At 38.4% G+C, this 15,171-nt stretch overlaps 1 protein-coding gene across 9 annotated transcripts in view; it reads left to right on the top strand.

The window, feature by feature from the left end:
* Positions 1 to 15,171, top strand: part of SCAI (suppressor of cancer cell invasion) — a 143,147-nt gene that overhangs the window by 93,175 nt on the left and 34,801 nt on the right. For all 9 annotated transcript variants that reach the window (XR_014301975.1, XR_014301976.1, XM_082695536.1 and 6 more), the window contains 8 exons: positions 4,239 to 4,335; positions 5,804 to 5,902; positions 6,031 to 6,183; positions 8,681 to 8,782; positions 9,046 to 9,147; positions 9,857 to 9,935; positions 12,003 to 12,102; positions 14,224 to 14,305. Coding sequence is in view for 7 of the 9 variants with exons in the window: in XM_082695536.1 (XP_082551662.1) it covers positions 4,239 to 4,335; positions 5,804 to 5,902; positions 6,031 to 6,183; positions 8,681 to 8,782; positions 9,046 to 9,147; positions 9,857 to 9,935; positions 12,003 to 12,102; positions 14,224 to 14,305 (814 nt within the window). In the remaining 2 variants the exon portion in view is untranslated. The remainder of the gene's footprint in view (positions 1 to 4,238; positions 4,336 to 5,803; positions 5,903 to 6,030; positions 6,184 to 8,680; positions 8,783 to 9,045; positions 9,148 to 9,856; positions 9,936 to 12,002; positions 12,103 to 14,223; positions 14,306 to 15,171) is intronic.

Genomic DNA, 15,171 nt, shown 5'->3' with positions numbered 1-15,171 from the left:
CATTCCATCATTATTGTGTTTAGTAGGGGAGATATTACTGCATAATCATTTGCCCTGGGAGCCACTGACTCTGGCTTTGCAAATGGCTGAAGCTGACCTGGTCAGAGTTCAATGTGGAGAGGATGAAGTTTCTGAGTACCCAGAGGTTGGAGCCATGTGGCAGTCAGCCACCTGGGAAGACTGTTTCTCGGGCAGATGTATAGAGTCAGTGGGCTGAGTCAGTTAGAAGCAGTGGGCCTGGCAGTCTGGACAAAGCTACGGCTCTGGAGTACCAGAAGAACTTTGTCAGGAGAATCGTGATGTCAGCTGTGGGGGTGACATAATGGACTTTTTCCATCATGGGAACCGTGAATCGAATCTTGAGGACCGTGGCACCTTCTAGTAGTGGTGTGTGTAGGGAGGACTTGAAGTGGACCTTCCTACTGTGGTTCACGGGATATTTTCCTTCTGCAGTTTGATGTGTTTTCAGACAGTGGGGCTGTGGGTTGTTGAGGTTTTGGGGCCTGACAGGGGTAGCCTCTCGTGTGTATGAATGGATAGCCCTGACTTATTTACCTGACCTCTGCTCAGTTCGACACAGTGGTTTCCACAACAGAACACATCCATCTACTGCTGTGTGTTCATGTAATACAGGGATGGCACGGCTGTTTGGGAACTGTCTGGTAGCTTAGGATCCTTTTTACGTTTTTGAAGTGCAGTGAAAAAAAAGAAAGGGTAGATACACTATGAGCACCGTATGTGCCTACGAAGCCTAAAACATTTACTGTCTGGCCATTTGCAAAAATTTGCCAATGCCTGGTTCAATAAGTGTTTGTGTAATCAGTGTTACATAATTGTGTGATATGATACAAATCCACAGAACCTGTTTTATTTTTATCAAAAAATTAAAGAAATTTTCTTATTAATAGTTCAGCTATGAATGAACATCTTCCTCCTACAGATTTTCCTCCTGTTTGAATTCCACTTTGATAATGTGATAGGCTAAACAATAAAAAACAACTGTATCCAAAATAACCTAGAGATGCTGGATAAACAGATCAACTGTCTTTTTTTTTTTCTTTTTAAAGGTTTCATTTATTTATTTATTTATTTGTTTGTTTGTTTATGAGAAAGACAGAGATAGTGAGCTAGAGCATAAGCAGGGAGAATAGGGAGAAGCAGGCTTCCCACTGACCAGGGAGCCCCCCATGGGGCTCCATCCCAGGGCCCCAGGATCATGACCTGAACTGAAGGCAGATGCTTAACCCACTGAGCCACCCAGGCATCTCTCAGCCATCCTTTTAAATGGACAGTTTAGCTGTCAAGAAAGTAAGGGAAATCCTCAGGTCATTCACCCTGTGACCAGTGCTGGGACACCCTTGTAGGAGGGTGGTTAGTTCTGGTGATGTAAGAGAACGATTCTGGATTTCTTCAGAAAGAGGAAAATTGAAACTCGAAGGAAGAGGGGATTTACAAGGATTGGTAAGAAAAAAGTTAGCCCTTTGTTTCCTAAAACACCACGGACTTCATAAGACAGTGGTCATTGTATTAATGGCTAATTGAGGTTATTGAGATAAAATGGGGCCAAATTCTGGACAAAACAAGAACATGAAAGAAGAAAGTAAAGAACTAAACCATACCAATAACATCCATTTATCGTCCAGAAGAAGCTTAGAGTCAGTAAAGTTTGCTTATTAAAATATTAACAAAAATAGGGGCATCTGGGAGGCTCAGTGGGTTAAGCCTCTGCCTTCAGCTCAGGTCATGATCTCAGGGCCCTGGGATTGAGCTGCGCATCGGGCTCTCTGCTCAGCTGGGAGCCTGCTTCCCCCGCCACCCTCTTTCTGCCTAGCTCTCTGCCTACTTGTAATCTCTCTCTCTCTCTGTCAAATAAATAATCTTTGTTAAAAATTTTAAAAAATAAAAAAATTAACAAAAATATTTTAAGAACATAAAGAAAATGTATAACTTCAAAACAGGTAGAGGGGAGGAAAGTGAAAACTAAAATTATGATGTATGATCTTTACAATAAAATGTAGAAAAGGAATACACACTAAAATATAATTAGCACAAAAAACTAAAGTAGAAATAAATACAAGTACATTGGTAATCATAGTAAATGAAAGTGATCTAAACTTCCTAATAAAAGTCAGAGATTATCAGTATCCCTTTTAAAGGAAAATCCAATAATATAGTGTTTATAAGAGATCCTCCAAAGATACAAGGTACAGGAAAAGATAAAATAGATAGCCGAGGGAAGAAATGCCACTATATTTAAGGCAGGGAGCATTATTAAAGATAGAGGTTTACTTCATACTGGTACAAGGAACAACTCAAAAAAAAAAAATTCCAAACTTGTATATGCCCAATAGTGTAATATTATAGTAAAGCAAAAAGTGGCATATTTTATGGAAGAAATTAATAAACGATCCAATCAGTATACAAGAAGATTTTACATATACTATATTTAATCATTTATCAAGAAAACAAAAAACTGAGGTTTGAATAACATAATTAAAAACTTGTTCTAGGGGCGCCTGGGTGGCTCAGTGGGTTAAGCCGCTGCCTTCGGCTCAGGTCATGATCTCAGGGTCCTGGGATCGAGTCCTGCGTCGGGCTCTCTGCTCAGCGGGGAGCCTGCTTCCTCCTCTCTCTCTCTGCCTGCCTCTCTGCCTACTTGTGATTTCTCTCTGTCAAATAAATAAATAAAAATCTTTAAAAAAAAAAAAAAACTTGTTCTAATGTGCTTAAAACTGCCAACAATACGCAAATGCACATAAATTTCAAGCTTAAATGAAACTTTTGTGAAATTGACTTTAACGACATAAAACACGTTTCAGTGATTTTCAAGTGTAGGATGTCTTTTTTTTTTTTTTTTTTAAGATTTTATTTATTTACTTGAGAGAGAGACAGAGAGAGCATGAGCAAGGAGAAGGTCAGAGAGAGAAGCAGACTCCCCATGGAGCTGGGAGCCCGATGCGGGACTCGATCCTGGGACTCCAGGATCATGACCTGAGCTGAAGGCAGTCGTCCAACCAACTGAGCCACCCAGGCATCCCTCAAGTGTAGGATGTCTAACCATGGTCCAGTGCCATTAAAAATTAAGAATGACAACATAATTTTTAAAAAATCAATAAATATATCAATTAGTAGACACCTTTCTAAATACCTCATGGGTCAAAGAGGAATTTTTACAAATTTTATCATGGAAAGTGTCCAGAATATCCAAAATATGCTGTTGTAAGATTATTACAATTGTAACGGCAGCTGTGGAAATCGGAAATACCGAGTTTGAATTGATAAGGGATGAGTATAAAGGGTCAAGTGTGAAGAGGTACAATATTGATGGTCAATAACCTTTGATCATTTACTCATAGCAGCCACTAAAGTAAGGAAAGAGGTATAAGTAGGAAATTGACAGACAACATAAAATAGAGCACTAAAATATATGTGATGAACTGGAAAGAAAGCAAGAAAGGAGCACTAGAAAACAAATACAGGACGGGCAAATAGAAAACAGACAGCCCAGTGGGAGATGCAAACCCAGCCAAAGTAACAGATAAAATGTAAACGGTCCAACTTCTTGAGTCTGTGAGGCAGAGATTGTCTGGATAAAAAAAGCAAACTAAATGTTGTCTACAATATACCAGTTAACATGAAAAGACACAGGTACTTGAAAGGCGAGGATACAAGAAGATATGGCATACAAGCAGTAAGCATAAGAAAACTGGGTTTGATTACATTAATACCAGAAAATAAGATTTCAAAACAAAAAATGTTCTTCCTGGAACTCTTTTCACCTCATATTTTCCTGCGGTTGTCTTCTACCACAACATCACTCTCGCTAGGAACCCTCCTCTATGGGCTCAGATAGTATCCTTTAGTCCTCCTGTTGTTGTATGTATTCTGTCATTGTTGTTTATCTGTGTCCACTATGTTATAGATAACTTCCTGTCTCTGAGATTTGTGAAGAGGGAGCTGGGTCTGTAGTTGTTTGTTTTAATCATTCTTCTAGCAGAGTGCCTGAGGCATCTAAGGTCCCCATGGGTATTTGTTCAATGAATGAATATATGAATGAACGTAATGAATCTACGAGTAAGAAACGTGTTTAAATGCGACTATAGGTTATGTGCAGAAATAGTTGTAACTGTGCAAAATAATATCTGAAGAGTTTAAAAGCTGCCAGAGAGCTGGAAAAATCAAAGAGCATGTTTTCTTTTTTGAGTCTAATGAGTTAACTTCCTCTTTCTCTGCCGTAGACCTGAGTTGGTCGTTAAAAAGCTACGATACTACGCAAGGTTTATTGTAGTTTGTCTTCTGCTCAACAAAATGGATGTTGTGAAGGATTTGGTGAAGGTGAGTGTGCTTTAAAATTGTTAAAATCCTAGGCTGTAATTGTGTATGGATAATTTTGTTTCTCAAAAATAGACTCAGGGTAGGGCGCCTGGGTGGCTCAGTGGGTTAAGCCGCTGCCTTTGGCTCAGGACATGATCTCAGGATCCTGGGATCGAGTCCCGCATCGGGCTCTCTGCTCAGCAGGGAGCCTGCTTCCTCCTCTCTCTCTCTCTGCCTGCCTCTCTGCCTACTTGAAATCTCTCTCTGTCAAATAAATAAATAAATCTTAAAAAAAAAATAGACTCAGGGTAAAAAATAATTTTAATATATGTAAAACATTACAGCATTCAAAGTATAGTAGCTTTGGACAAGGGCAGTGCTAAAAGGATTTTCCTGCTCTCTCCATATTTCTGATACACACTAGCCTGAAACATTTCTCTTAATTCCTTGCTTTTGTCCCTTAAGCATGTTTCACATTTCACTACCCATCAATGGATGGTCAAGAAATGCAAACCAAAGGTAAAATAGTTGGTTTAAGAGAAAATAATTGAAAGGTTAGGTCAAGAATAAGCATATACTGTTTTACAAAGGTATTGTGAATGAGTTTTGGTCTTCCCATCCTTTTGCTCTGTCTGCCTCACTCCCCTTCATTAGCTGAGGTAATTAGGAGGTAACCGTACCCGGAATTCACTCCCTATCTGTAGTTACTGCATACCCCATTCTGGTTGCACTCTGTATTCAGTCAGTCCTTCCAGTGGTGTGCTACCTAATATTTGGTACTCAACTAGAACATGCTAGTTTTTTGTGGGGTGTGTGTGTGTGTGTGTGTGTGTGTGTGTGTGTATGTGTGTATGTGTTTTATTTGAACGAGAGAGAGAAAGAGTACAAGTAGGGGAAGGGGCGAAGGGATGGGGACCTGAGCAGGAACCCCCGCGTCCCCATGCAGGGCTTGATCCCAGGAACTGAAGGTCATGACCTGAATCAAAGGCAGACGCATAACCCATTGAGCCACCCAGGCGCCCCAGAACATGTTAGTTTTGCCAGGTCCTTCTGTCTTCTTCCATCTCTAGTTGCTAACAAGACTCTTCCCAAAACACACTATGATATAAATCCAATGAAAATCATCTAGACGGTCTTCATTTTTTTCCAAATATTAAAAATTGGGGGTTTTATCTCTAAGAATCTTCTTTTAATAAATTAAGTGCTGATGTAGCATTGATTAAATATGAGTTACTCTCTATCTCTATGAAGATCTTACTAGTATGTATTATTCTGGAGTCTTAAAGCAAAATAAAGCAGTATTCTTTGTTTTTGGCTATAATTGGAACTATTATATTGGGACTTTTTGGCTATAGATGGGACTATATGTTGATAATAATCAAGCTTCTTAACTATATCAATTTCTGTAAAGAATATGGTATAATATAGCAACCTATTTTTATGTGTATTTTTCCTATAATCATTTTTCTTTGTGATATTTTAAAATTAGGAATTATCAGATGAAATTGAAGACTATACTCACCGCTTTAATACAGAAGATCAAGTGGAGTGGAACCTGGTGCTTCAAGAAGTAGCAGCTTTCATTGAGGTCAGCTTTTGACAAGGATGATTGTGTAATCACGGATAATATGCATTTTTATTGTGTGTATATATATCACACAATATGTACTGACATTGTGTCTTGTCCATCAACTACTTACTACTTTCTTTCTCCAGGCGGACCCTGTGATGGTACTGAATGATGACAATACCATTGTTATCACATCTAATCGCCTCGCTGAAACAGGAGCCCCGTTGCTGGAACAGGGCATGATTGTGGGACAGTTGTCTCTGGCTGACGCACTCATTATTGGTAATTGCAATAACCAGGTAAAGAATGGTGAAGGAATTATACTAAAAATTCACTTTGAAAAATAATGCTTTCCTATAGAATTATAGATTTTTATTACACAATGACTTTCCTTGTAAATATCCTAAATCCATTTGTGAGAAAATGGTTAATTCAATTATGCCATGTCCGTATGGACTGTATTACAGACATTTGCAGGTTTAGGATTTTTCATTGCAGAGGTCGATACACTCATGATATGGTAAGTGAAAATAAAGTTGGAATAGAGCTGTGTAAACAGAATTATTTCATGTATGTTAAAATGTCTGTATGCATGTATGTACAGGCAAAAAGACTAGGAGGAAATTTACCAATATCCTAAAAGGTTTATCTCTGCTAACAGAATGATAGGTGATTTATTTTCTGCTGTTTTAAAGCTTAAGTTTATTTAAAAATTTTTTAAAGATTTATTCATTTATTTTGAGAGAGAGAGTATAGTATGTGTGAGCAAGCAGGAAGGGCAGAGGGAGAGGAGAGAGAGGATCTCCCGCAGACTCCTCCCCACAGAGTGCAGAGCCCCCACACAGGGCTCAAGCCCACGACCCTGAAATCACAACGTGACCTGAAACCAAGAGTCAGATGTTTAACCAACTGAGCCTCCCAGGCACCCCTATTTTCTTCTTTATAACTTTCTAAATCCCTATATTACTTTTACAGTCAGGCAAAGGGAGGAAGAATTATTTTTAAGTATATTCATCACAGCCAATATAAAATATTTTTTCATGACAGAATAGTTCCATGATGGTAAGGATTTAATGTACTAGAAATGTAAATTTACTGGAAATTATGGGATATCAGAAATGGGTCCCGTGAATACCTTTTTCTGTATGCATTATTTACACAAGTTTAAATATTGCATCCTTCCTGCACACCTTTCATTTTTGTTATTGGTAACTTTTTCTAGTATTTCTCCAATTTTGGCTTTAAAAGCTATTAATTTGCAGGATGCTCGGGTGGCTCAGTTGGTTAAGCGGCCGCCTTCAGCTCAAGTCATGATCCCGGGGTCCGAGGATCAAGTCCCATATCAGGTTCCCTGCTCAGCAGGAAGTCTGCTTCTCCCTCTGCCTGCTCTGCCTCCTGTTCCCCCTGCTTGTACTCTCTGTCTCTGACAAATAAATAAATAAAATCTTTTTTTAAAAAGCAATTAATTTGCAAATTTAATTTAAATTTTAAAATTGCTTGCTTATGGTCAGAAGACATTAACAGTGTCTCCAGTAGAGACATACAGATGGCCAACAGACACGTGAAAGGGTGCTCAACATCACTCATCATCCAGGAAATGTAAATCAAAACCAAAATGGGGTATTCCTCCCTTCACATCAGTCAGAATGGCTAAATTAAAAAAATTCAAGAATCAACAAATGTTGGGAAGAATGTGGAGGAAAAGGAACCCTCTTGCACTGTTGGTGGGAATGCAAACTGGTACAGCCACTGTGGAAAACAGTGTGGAGGTTCCTCAAAAAGTTAAAAATACAGAACTACCCTATGATCTAGTAATTGCCCTACTGGGTATTTACCTCAAAAATACAAAAACACATATTCAGAGGGATACATGCACCCCTATGTTTGCTGTAGGATTATTTCTAGCCAAACTGTGGAAGCAGCCCAAGTGTGCATTGATAGATGAATGGATAAAGAAGAGGTTCTCTCTCTCTCTCTCTGTGTCTGTATAATGGAATATTAGCCTTAAAAACAATGAAATCTTGCCATTTGCAACAACATGGGTAGAGCTAGAGAGTATAATGCTAAGCAAAGTAGGTCAGAGGAGGACAAATACCATAGGATTTCACTTATATGTAGAATTTAAGTAACAAATGAGCAGAGGGAAAAGAGAGACAGACAAACCAAGAAACACACTGTTAACTGTAGAGAAAAACTGATGGTTACCCAAGGAGAGACAGGTGGGCGGACGGGTGATATAGGTGGTAGGGATGAAAGAGTACACTTGGCATGATTTAAAAAAAAAAAAAGTTTTTTTAAAACAACACATTGCCTTCCTGAAGTTCTATAGAAGTTTTATTCAAAACGGAGAGGGCTGTACCCTTAAACATCATATAGAGCCAAAAATGTATTGACGAGATTTTGAAATATGGGCCATAGCCATTTTCTAACAGTCTGTTTTGCCAAAAGTTAGCATGTTTTGAAGGACCTAATGTAGGTCTTTTTATTTAGATGATTGCTTTTCATGTTTCTGAAAATACCTGAGGAAGTTGATGGATTGGCAGAAATATAAATAAATGGAGAGATACGTGGTAACGCAAATAAACAAAATGTTAATGGTATAGGATCTAGATGATGCGCTCTGGGTATTACTGTACAATTCTTTTAGTTTTCTGTTTTTGGAAATGTTTTATAGTAATACACTGGGGAATAAAATTACCCGATGTCATCAATTACGCATGAATGTCTGGGGTACTATGATGGTCGGAGGCTTCTGGGTCTATGTTGCATTCATGGTCAGGTTTGTTTTCCTTGCAGGTTAAGTTTAGTGAACTAACTGTGGACATGTTCCGGATGTTACAAGCCCTGGAAAGGGAGCCAATGAACTTAGCCTCCCAGATGAATAAACCAGGAATGCAGGTGATCTTCTCTCTACATTTGCAATCTTGGTAACACTGTTTCTGCCTCTGCTCCTTAGGGAATGCTGTTAACTCAACAAATGCTGTGCATGTAAATAGAGAATTCTCTTGAGATACAGGAGAGATAAGCACAATAATAGTAACGTGGAGTAAAAAAATAAATAAATAAAAGCTATTTGATGAAGAGGATCATAAAAAAAGACATTGATAATTCATCAGTCAAATACAGCTCGTATGTGTCTTGTTTTCTGTGTGTAAATATAGGAATCGGCTGATAAGCCTACCAGACGAGAAAACCCCCACAAGTATCTGCTCTACAAACCAACCTTCAGTCAACTATACACATTCTTAGCAGCATCTTTTAAGGTATATATGATCCAATACTCTTTGCTATATGAGAAAAGTGTGCCCTGAGTAGAATCTGAGAGTCACTCTTTCCTTTGAATCTTTGAGTCAAGAATTTTGATGAAATAAGAAATTGAAAACTGCATTCAGAATATCTGATCACATTTATTTGGAACAGAAATTGCTTATGATGTTTTGACTCTTTCTTAACCGTTAACTAATGAGAATACTGACTAATCATCATTCTCCTTTCTCCAGGTTTTATTACTAGAGTACTTTGGGCATAATGGTCAGATTGCACAGGCATGTTGTGTGTTCAGGGAGCTCTGGGGAGCACTGTGGCCATCTGAAGGTCTGAAAGAACTGGGAGAAGTAGGGGATTCCTGCCAGCGCTCATGCAGAGAAAGCCATGGGCAGGAGTTGGTTTTTTGACCTATGGCCAGGATCCTTACTTCTCCATTTCAAGGTTTGCAGAGACCATTCTCTAAATGACAAGGTTTTCAAAGCAGAGAATGAATTCAAGACTTTGGACAATAGTAATAGATTATAGATTTGTAATGATTCTTTGTTGCCTGAGCAGTTATGAGTTGGAACCTGCAAGAGTGGTTGAACTCCTGGAGAAGATGGCATTACTTTGAATTAGGTTCTTATTGCCCCTTTAACTTGAAAATGTCAGGATGTTCAATGAAACCGTTTGTTGTTTGGTGTATGTGATTTTCTTTAATTGCAGGAGCTGCCCGCCAATAGTGTGCTTCTGATTTACCTGTCAGCCACTGGCGTCTTCCCCACAGGTCGTGCTGATAGTGAAGGTACAATAAAGGAATGCTCCCTGTTGCGAGCAGGGCTTGAATTCTCTTTATTTTCTACAAGACGATGGCCCGTAGCCCACAGACCATCCCAAGCTTTCCAGAGAGGCTTCCGTATTTGAAACCTGGTCCCTTTGTTGAATTGGCAGTCTTGTAGATACCCCTGTCTGCTTTATTTAAGTTGCAATATTATACTTTGAAGTCCACAGATAACCAGCAAATTCGTATACTAAATGCATGCCTCATTATCAAGTTTGCCAAAGGCACATATATATTTAAATATATATGGAATAACCAAGCCTCCTGTTCTGCTTCACATCGCTGAGTTTTTCTGGGCCTTTAGGGCAAAGGGGAATCTGGTCAGCGGCTTCATTGTGGCTAAAAGTCTTGGTAGAAATTAATGCACTCTTGTAACTGTGAAAGTTCAAGTTCTTGTCATGGTTTTGTTTTCTGTCCTTTTTTTGGTTTTTATGGATTCAACCTGAAGAATATTGGGATGCTGTTTCAGAATCAAAACTATCCAGAATATATGAGTCCAGAATATAAGAAATTGAGCAAAATAGATGAGTAACATGGATATAAATTAGGAAATTAAGTCTTTGGACAAAAAAAATTTTTTTTCTTAAAGTTCTTAACATTTTCCTCTTCATCTGTTTGTTGAAATTTGCATTCCTTTATACAATGCATGTCCCTGCCATCTTCCTTGCATGACTTATAGGTCCTCTTAAAGTGTTAAAATGAAAAAGAAGCAAAATGAATCTCAGAGTCTTTTCATTGCATTGATTCTTAAGGAATAAAGCGTAACAGTGTTAAAAGTGACACGATCATAAATTGCTTTAAATTTTTTGGTAATGAAGTTAGTAATTTTATTTGTAAATAATTATTTCCTTGTTTTTAAACATGTACTGTTGAATCTGCGCCCCCATTTTGACATACTGATCTTATTTAACTTTTTCAAAGTATAATAGGTACTAACTAAATGGCCCTTTGAGAGAGATGATTCCTAACATCCCACAGTTAACAGTTCCCATTTATTTTTTTTTTATTTTTATTTTTTAAATTTATTTATTTGTCAGAGAGAGAGAGAGAGAGAGAGAGAGAGAGAACAGGCAGACAGAGTGGAAGGCAGAGTCAGGGAGAAGCAGGCTCCCTGTGGAGCAAGGAGCCCGATGTGGGACTCGATCCCAGGACGCTGGGATCATGACCTGAGCCGAAGGCAGCTGCTTAACCAACTGAGCCACCCAGGCGTCCCAACAGTTCCATTTAGATAAGAGTTCAACTAAGCAATGTGACCAATAGGAAAGGCTAACTTCAAACCGAAAGTTCAGTGCTGACGTAATAGAGACAATAACAGATGTTTTTGGGGCGCCTGGGTGGCTCAGTGGTTTAAGCCTCTGCCTTCGGCTCAGGTCATGATCTCAGGGTCCTGGGATAGAGCCCCACATCGGGCTCTCTGCTCAGTGGGGAGCCTGCTTTCCTTCCTCTCTCTGCCTACTTGTGATCTCTCTCTATCAAATAAATAAATATCTTAAAAAAAAAAAAAAACAGATGTTTTTCACACACTGAAATTTGGCATTTCTTTTCTAAAAATGAAGTTTTTGCAATGAGAATTTTTAAGTCCCCCTCAAAATTTTCCCTAAATTTTATAATTAGTGGCTCACTTAGAATTACATTTAAGAAATTCTTAGGACTTAATTCTGCAACTTTCTTTCTTAGATAATTTGATTGAATTTGAGAGATAATTTTGCTTGAAATATAAAGATCATTTTGAACATCCCAGATTTCCATCCCTTTTACTACCCAGAAAAATGGGGTGCAGTAGATTCTTGTCTTGTTTCTCATTTTATTCTGTTTGAAGAACTGAAGAATGATTAAATGATTTTTTAAAATGTTGAAACAGGCAACATGCTGAAATCATTTAAATACTGCATTAAACTAGAATGTTAAATTTTAAAGTGGTTAAAATGTTTTGTAATTGTCTTCCATTTGTATCAGTAAGAGAGTCATATGAGCGTCAGATCAGTATCATTCTCCAACTGAAGTCTAGGATTCTTCCCTTTGTTTTTATAGGTCCTTATGATTTTGGAGGGGTACTTACTAATAGTAACCGAGATATTATAAATGGAGATGCCATCCACAAACGAAATCAGTCCCACAAGGAAATGCACTGGTATGTATTCTGGTGTCTTTCCCTGTTATAAAAATTATAGTTCTGTCTTAGAAAATACTAAGTAAATTGGGAAGTTTTTTCTAGTACTGGAAATACTCCCTCAGGCTACTATTAAGAACACTTATTTGGTTTCCAGCAATATTTCAGGCTCTGAGTGTCCTAGGAAATTAGAATTTTTGGCTGATACTCATTTTTAAAATTTTCATTGAGTATTATATGTCAGGTCCTGTTCAGTCATTGGGAATATGTCAGTGAGCAGAATTACATTCAAGTTGAAAGAAACTATAAAGGTATGCATAAATAGTATGTCCATAAATAGTATGTCAGGACATGATACATGTTAACATTCATACAAGCTTTTTTTTTTTTTTTTTTTTTAAGTTTATTTGAGAGAGAGAGTGAGCCAGAGAGAACTTGAGTGGGGGTGGGGTCGAGGAAGAGGGAGATGCAGACTCCCAGCTGAGCAGGGAACCCGTGTCGGGACTGGATCCCAGGATTCCAGGATCATGACCTGAGCTGAAGGCAGACCCTTAACCAACTGAGCCACTGAGGCGCCCCCAATACAAGCTTTTTAAAATAAGGTTCTTTTGGTTTGATATAGTATAAATGAACTTAGTTGTATCATTTCAAGGAAATTTCATCCATGAAAGTTTGCTGTTTTTCTAAATACTGCACATTCATTACGTGGGCCGGTATTGGCTCCAGACTCTCTCCAGCTGAGGGATAGCCGTCTGGTTATAAAGGAGACTGGACTTGTAGGAAACTGCATTTCTAATAGCACTTTACAGAAAAATGTTAACTGTTCATATTGAAGAATGAGGGAAGGAGGGCAGAAAGGGAGGTGTTTCAAATTATGTGTATAATAGCTAACAGTCCTCCAAGTCATACATTGGTGCTGTCATTGACCTTGGTCATAAATGATTTATATTTGAAAAACTTATATTTGAAACCCATTGAGGTTCGACGATGATGCTCATTGACACATCATTTTATTTATATGCACATTTATATTAAGGTTTTATACATACGTTGTCTGGTAGGCCATGAGAAAGAGGATACACACCAAAATTGTGGCCTTGTTTAGTAGCGGTTCTCAAATGTTTGTTATTGGACTTCAGACCTCGGGGACAGTGGGTCTTCTGTGGGCCAATGAATCTGTATGTTTAACAAGCACCCCAGCTGATCCTGGTGCAAAATATCCAGAGGAATCATAATGGATAGTGAAAGGGGAGCCTCTACTTAGTATCTGTAATATTAAATTGTAGCATGATGTATTAAGAATCTTTAAAATAAATGAAGATTTTTAAAAGACTCACTGCAGTACAAATCTGGTTGTGTTAGCACATCATGATTTCAGAACATTTTCTTAGAAGGAGTTTGTTTGTTTTTTTAAATTTTATTTATTTATTTTACAGAGAGAGATCACTAGTAGGCAGAGAGGCAGGCAGAGAGAAAGGGGGAAGCAGGCTCCCTGCTGAGCAGAGAGCCCGATGTGGGGCTCGATGCCAGGACTCTGAGATCATGACCTGAGCTGAAGGCAGAGGCTTTAACCCACTGAGCCATCCAGGTGCCCCAGAAGGAACTTTTTTTAAACAAGCACCTACATGCTGACGTGTGAGCTTTTCCTATTTTATGTTTAGTCCATCATTAAATCTGTAGATTTCTCTCTTTTTTTTTTTTTTTTAAAGATTTTATTTATTTACTTGACAGAGAGAAATCACAAGTAGGCAGAGAGGCAGGCAGAGAGAGAGGGGGGGGGGAAGCCGGCTCCCTGCTGAGCAGAGAGCCCGATGCGGGACTCGATCTCAGGACCCTGAGATCATGACCTGAGCCGAAGGCAGCAGCTTAACCCACTGAGCCACCCAGGCGCCCTGTAGATTTCTCTTTAGCTTGAATGTGCCTGAATAATTGTTCTCTCTGAATATTTTTCCATCTAAACTGCTAACTTGTCTCTTCCAGTCGATATAGACATGTTTCGTCTTTTGCCAAATTAATCTTTGTTTCTTGCTCTAAGCTGTGTTGAAAAAGAGATGGGAGCAGACCAAACTGAGGAGTAAGATTTCTGAGACTTGGCCGGTGCAGCTGCACAGTTAATCGTTGTTACCGTTGCTGTTTCCCTAGCCTTCATCCCGGAGACCTCTACCCTTTCACGAGGAAGCCCCTGTTTATTATAGTGGATTCGTCCAACAGTGTCGCATACAAGGTGAGTTCTACGTGCAGCATTGTGTGTGTTAGTCATTGTGGCACTATCCCAAGGTAAGCAGTCTTAACCCCAGCCTTTTTATTTTGTGTTATTCTTCAAACATTTTACGCAGTTTGTATTTAGTGTTTCTTTTCTTTTGAGGTTGTGCATGCTAGTCAGGATCTGGTGCTATGAATAGAGACAAGAAGAAAACGCATGAATGGACACTCAGTGGAAAATAATAAATTCTCCTGCAGGAAAAAAAAATTCAAGATTTCCAAGATCTCTGGTGGGAGGTTTATTTTTGTTATATAACCCAGAGTAATTTACTTCTGTAGAGGTAGGAGGATACGGGCAAATTTTATTTTCTAGTTTTCAAACTTTTCCCCTTTTATACGCCGAGTTGCTGGAGTTTACATGGAATTTCTATCCCATTTTATGCTGTTACAGTCCGAATATCAACATAAATGGTTTTAGATGCACTTAACTTTTTAAAAAAATTTGTGACAGTAAGTAAAAAAAGATGGCCCTGAAGGCTGAAATAAGTAACAGGGATTTAAAGTGAAAAGACTTTGTTTTATATTTTGCTATTGAAGCAGTGGTTTTTCGATGACTGTGTAAAAACCGCCCGTAGTGCAGTTAGAATTCAAACTACATAATTTATGGAAAAATGAAAACAGAATCTTTGTATGTGTTTGGAATATTTCATTAGTTGGCAATATGCTCAAAAATATGCTAGGAACACAGATCTGCCAATTAAAACTATTTCTGTTGTGGGTGTTCATATAATTAGACGGAGAAGCAAATATTAGTAGACTTATTTCAGGAGAACAATGGAAATACATGTCTACTAGCCAAGAGATGATCCCAAGCATATGTTTACCATC

The sequence above is a fragment of the Mustela nivalis genome (genome assembly GCF_964662115.1).
Source record: "Mustela nivalis genome assembly, chromosome: 13".
Taxonomy (NCBI): domain Eukaryota; kingdom Metazoa; phylum Chordata; class Mammalia; order Carnivora; family Mustelidae; genus Mustela; species Mustela nivalis.
This window is presented reverse-complemented; position numbering and strand designations above follow the sequence as displayed.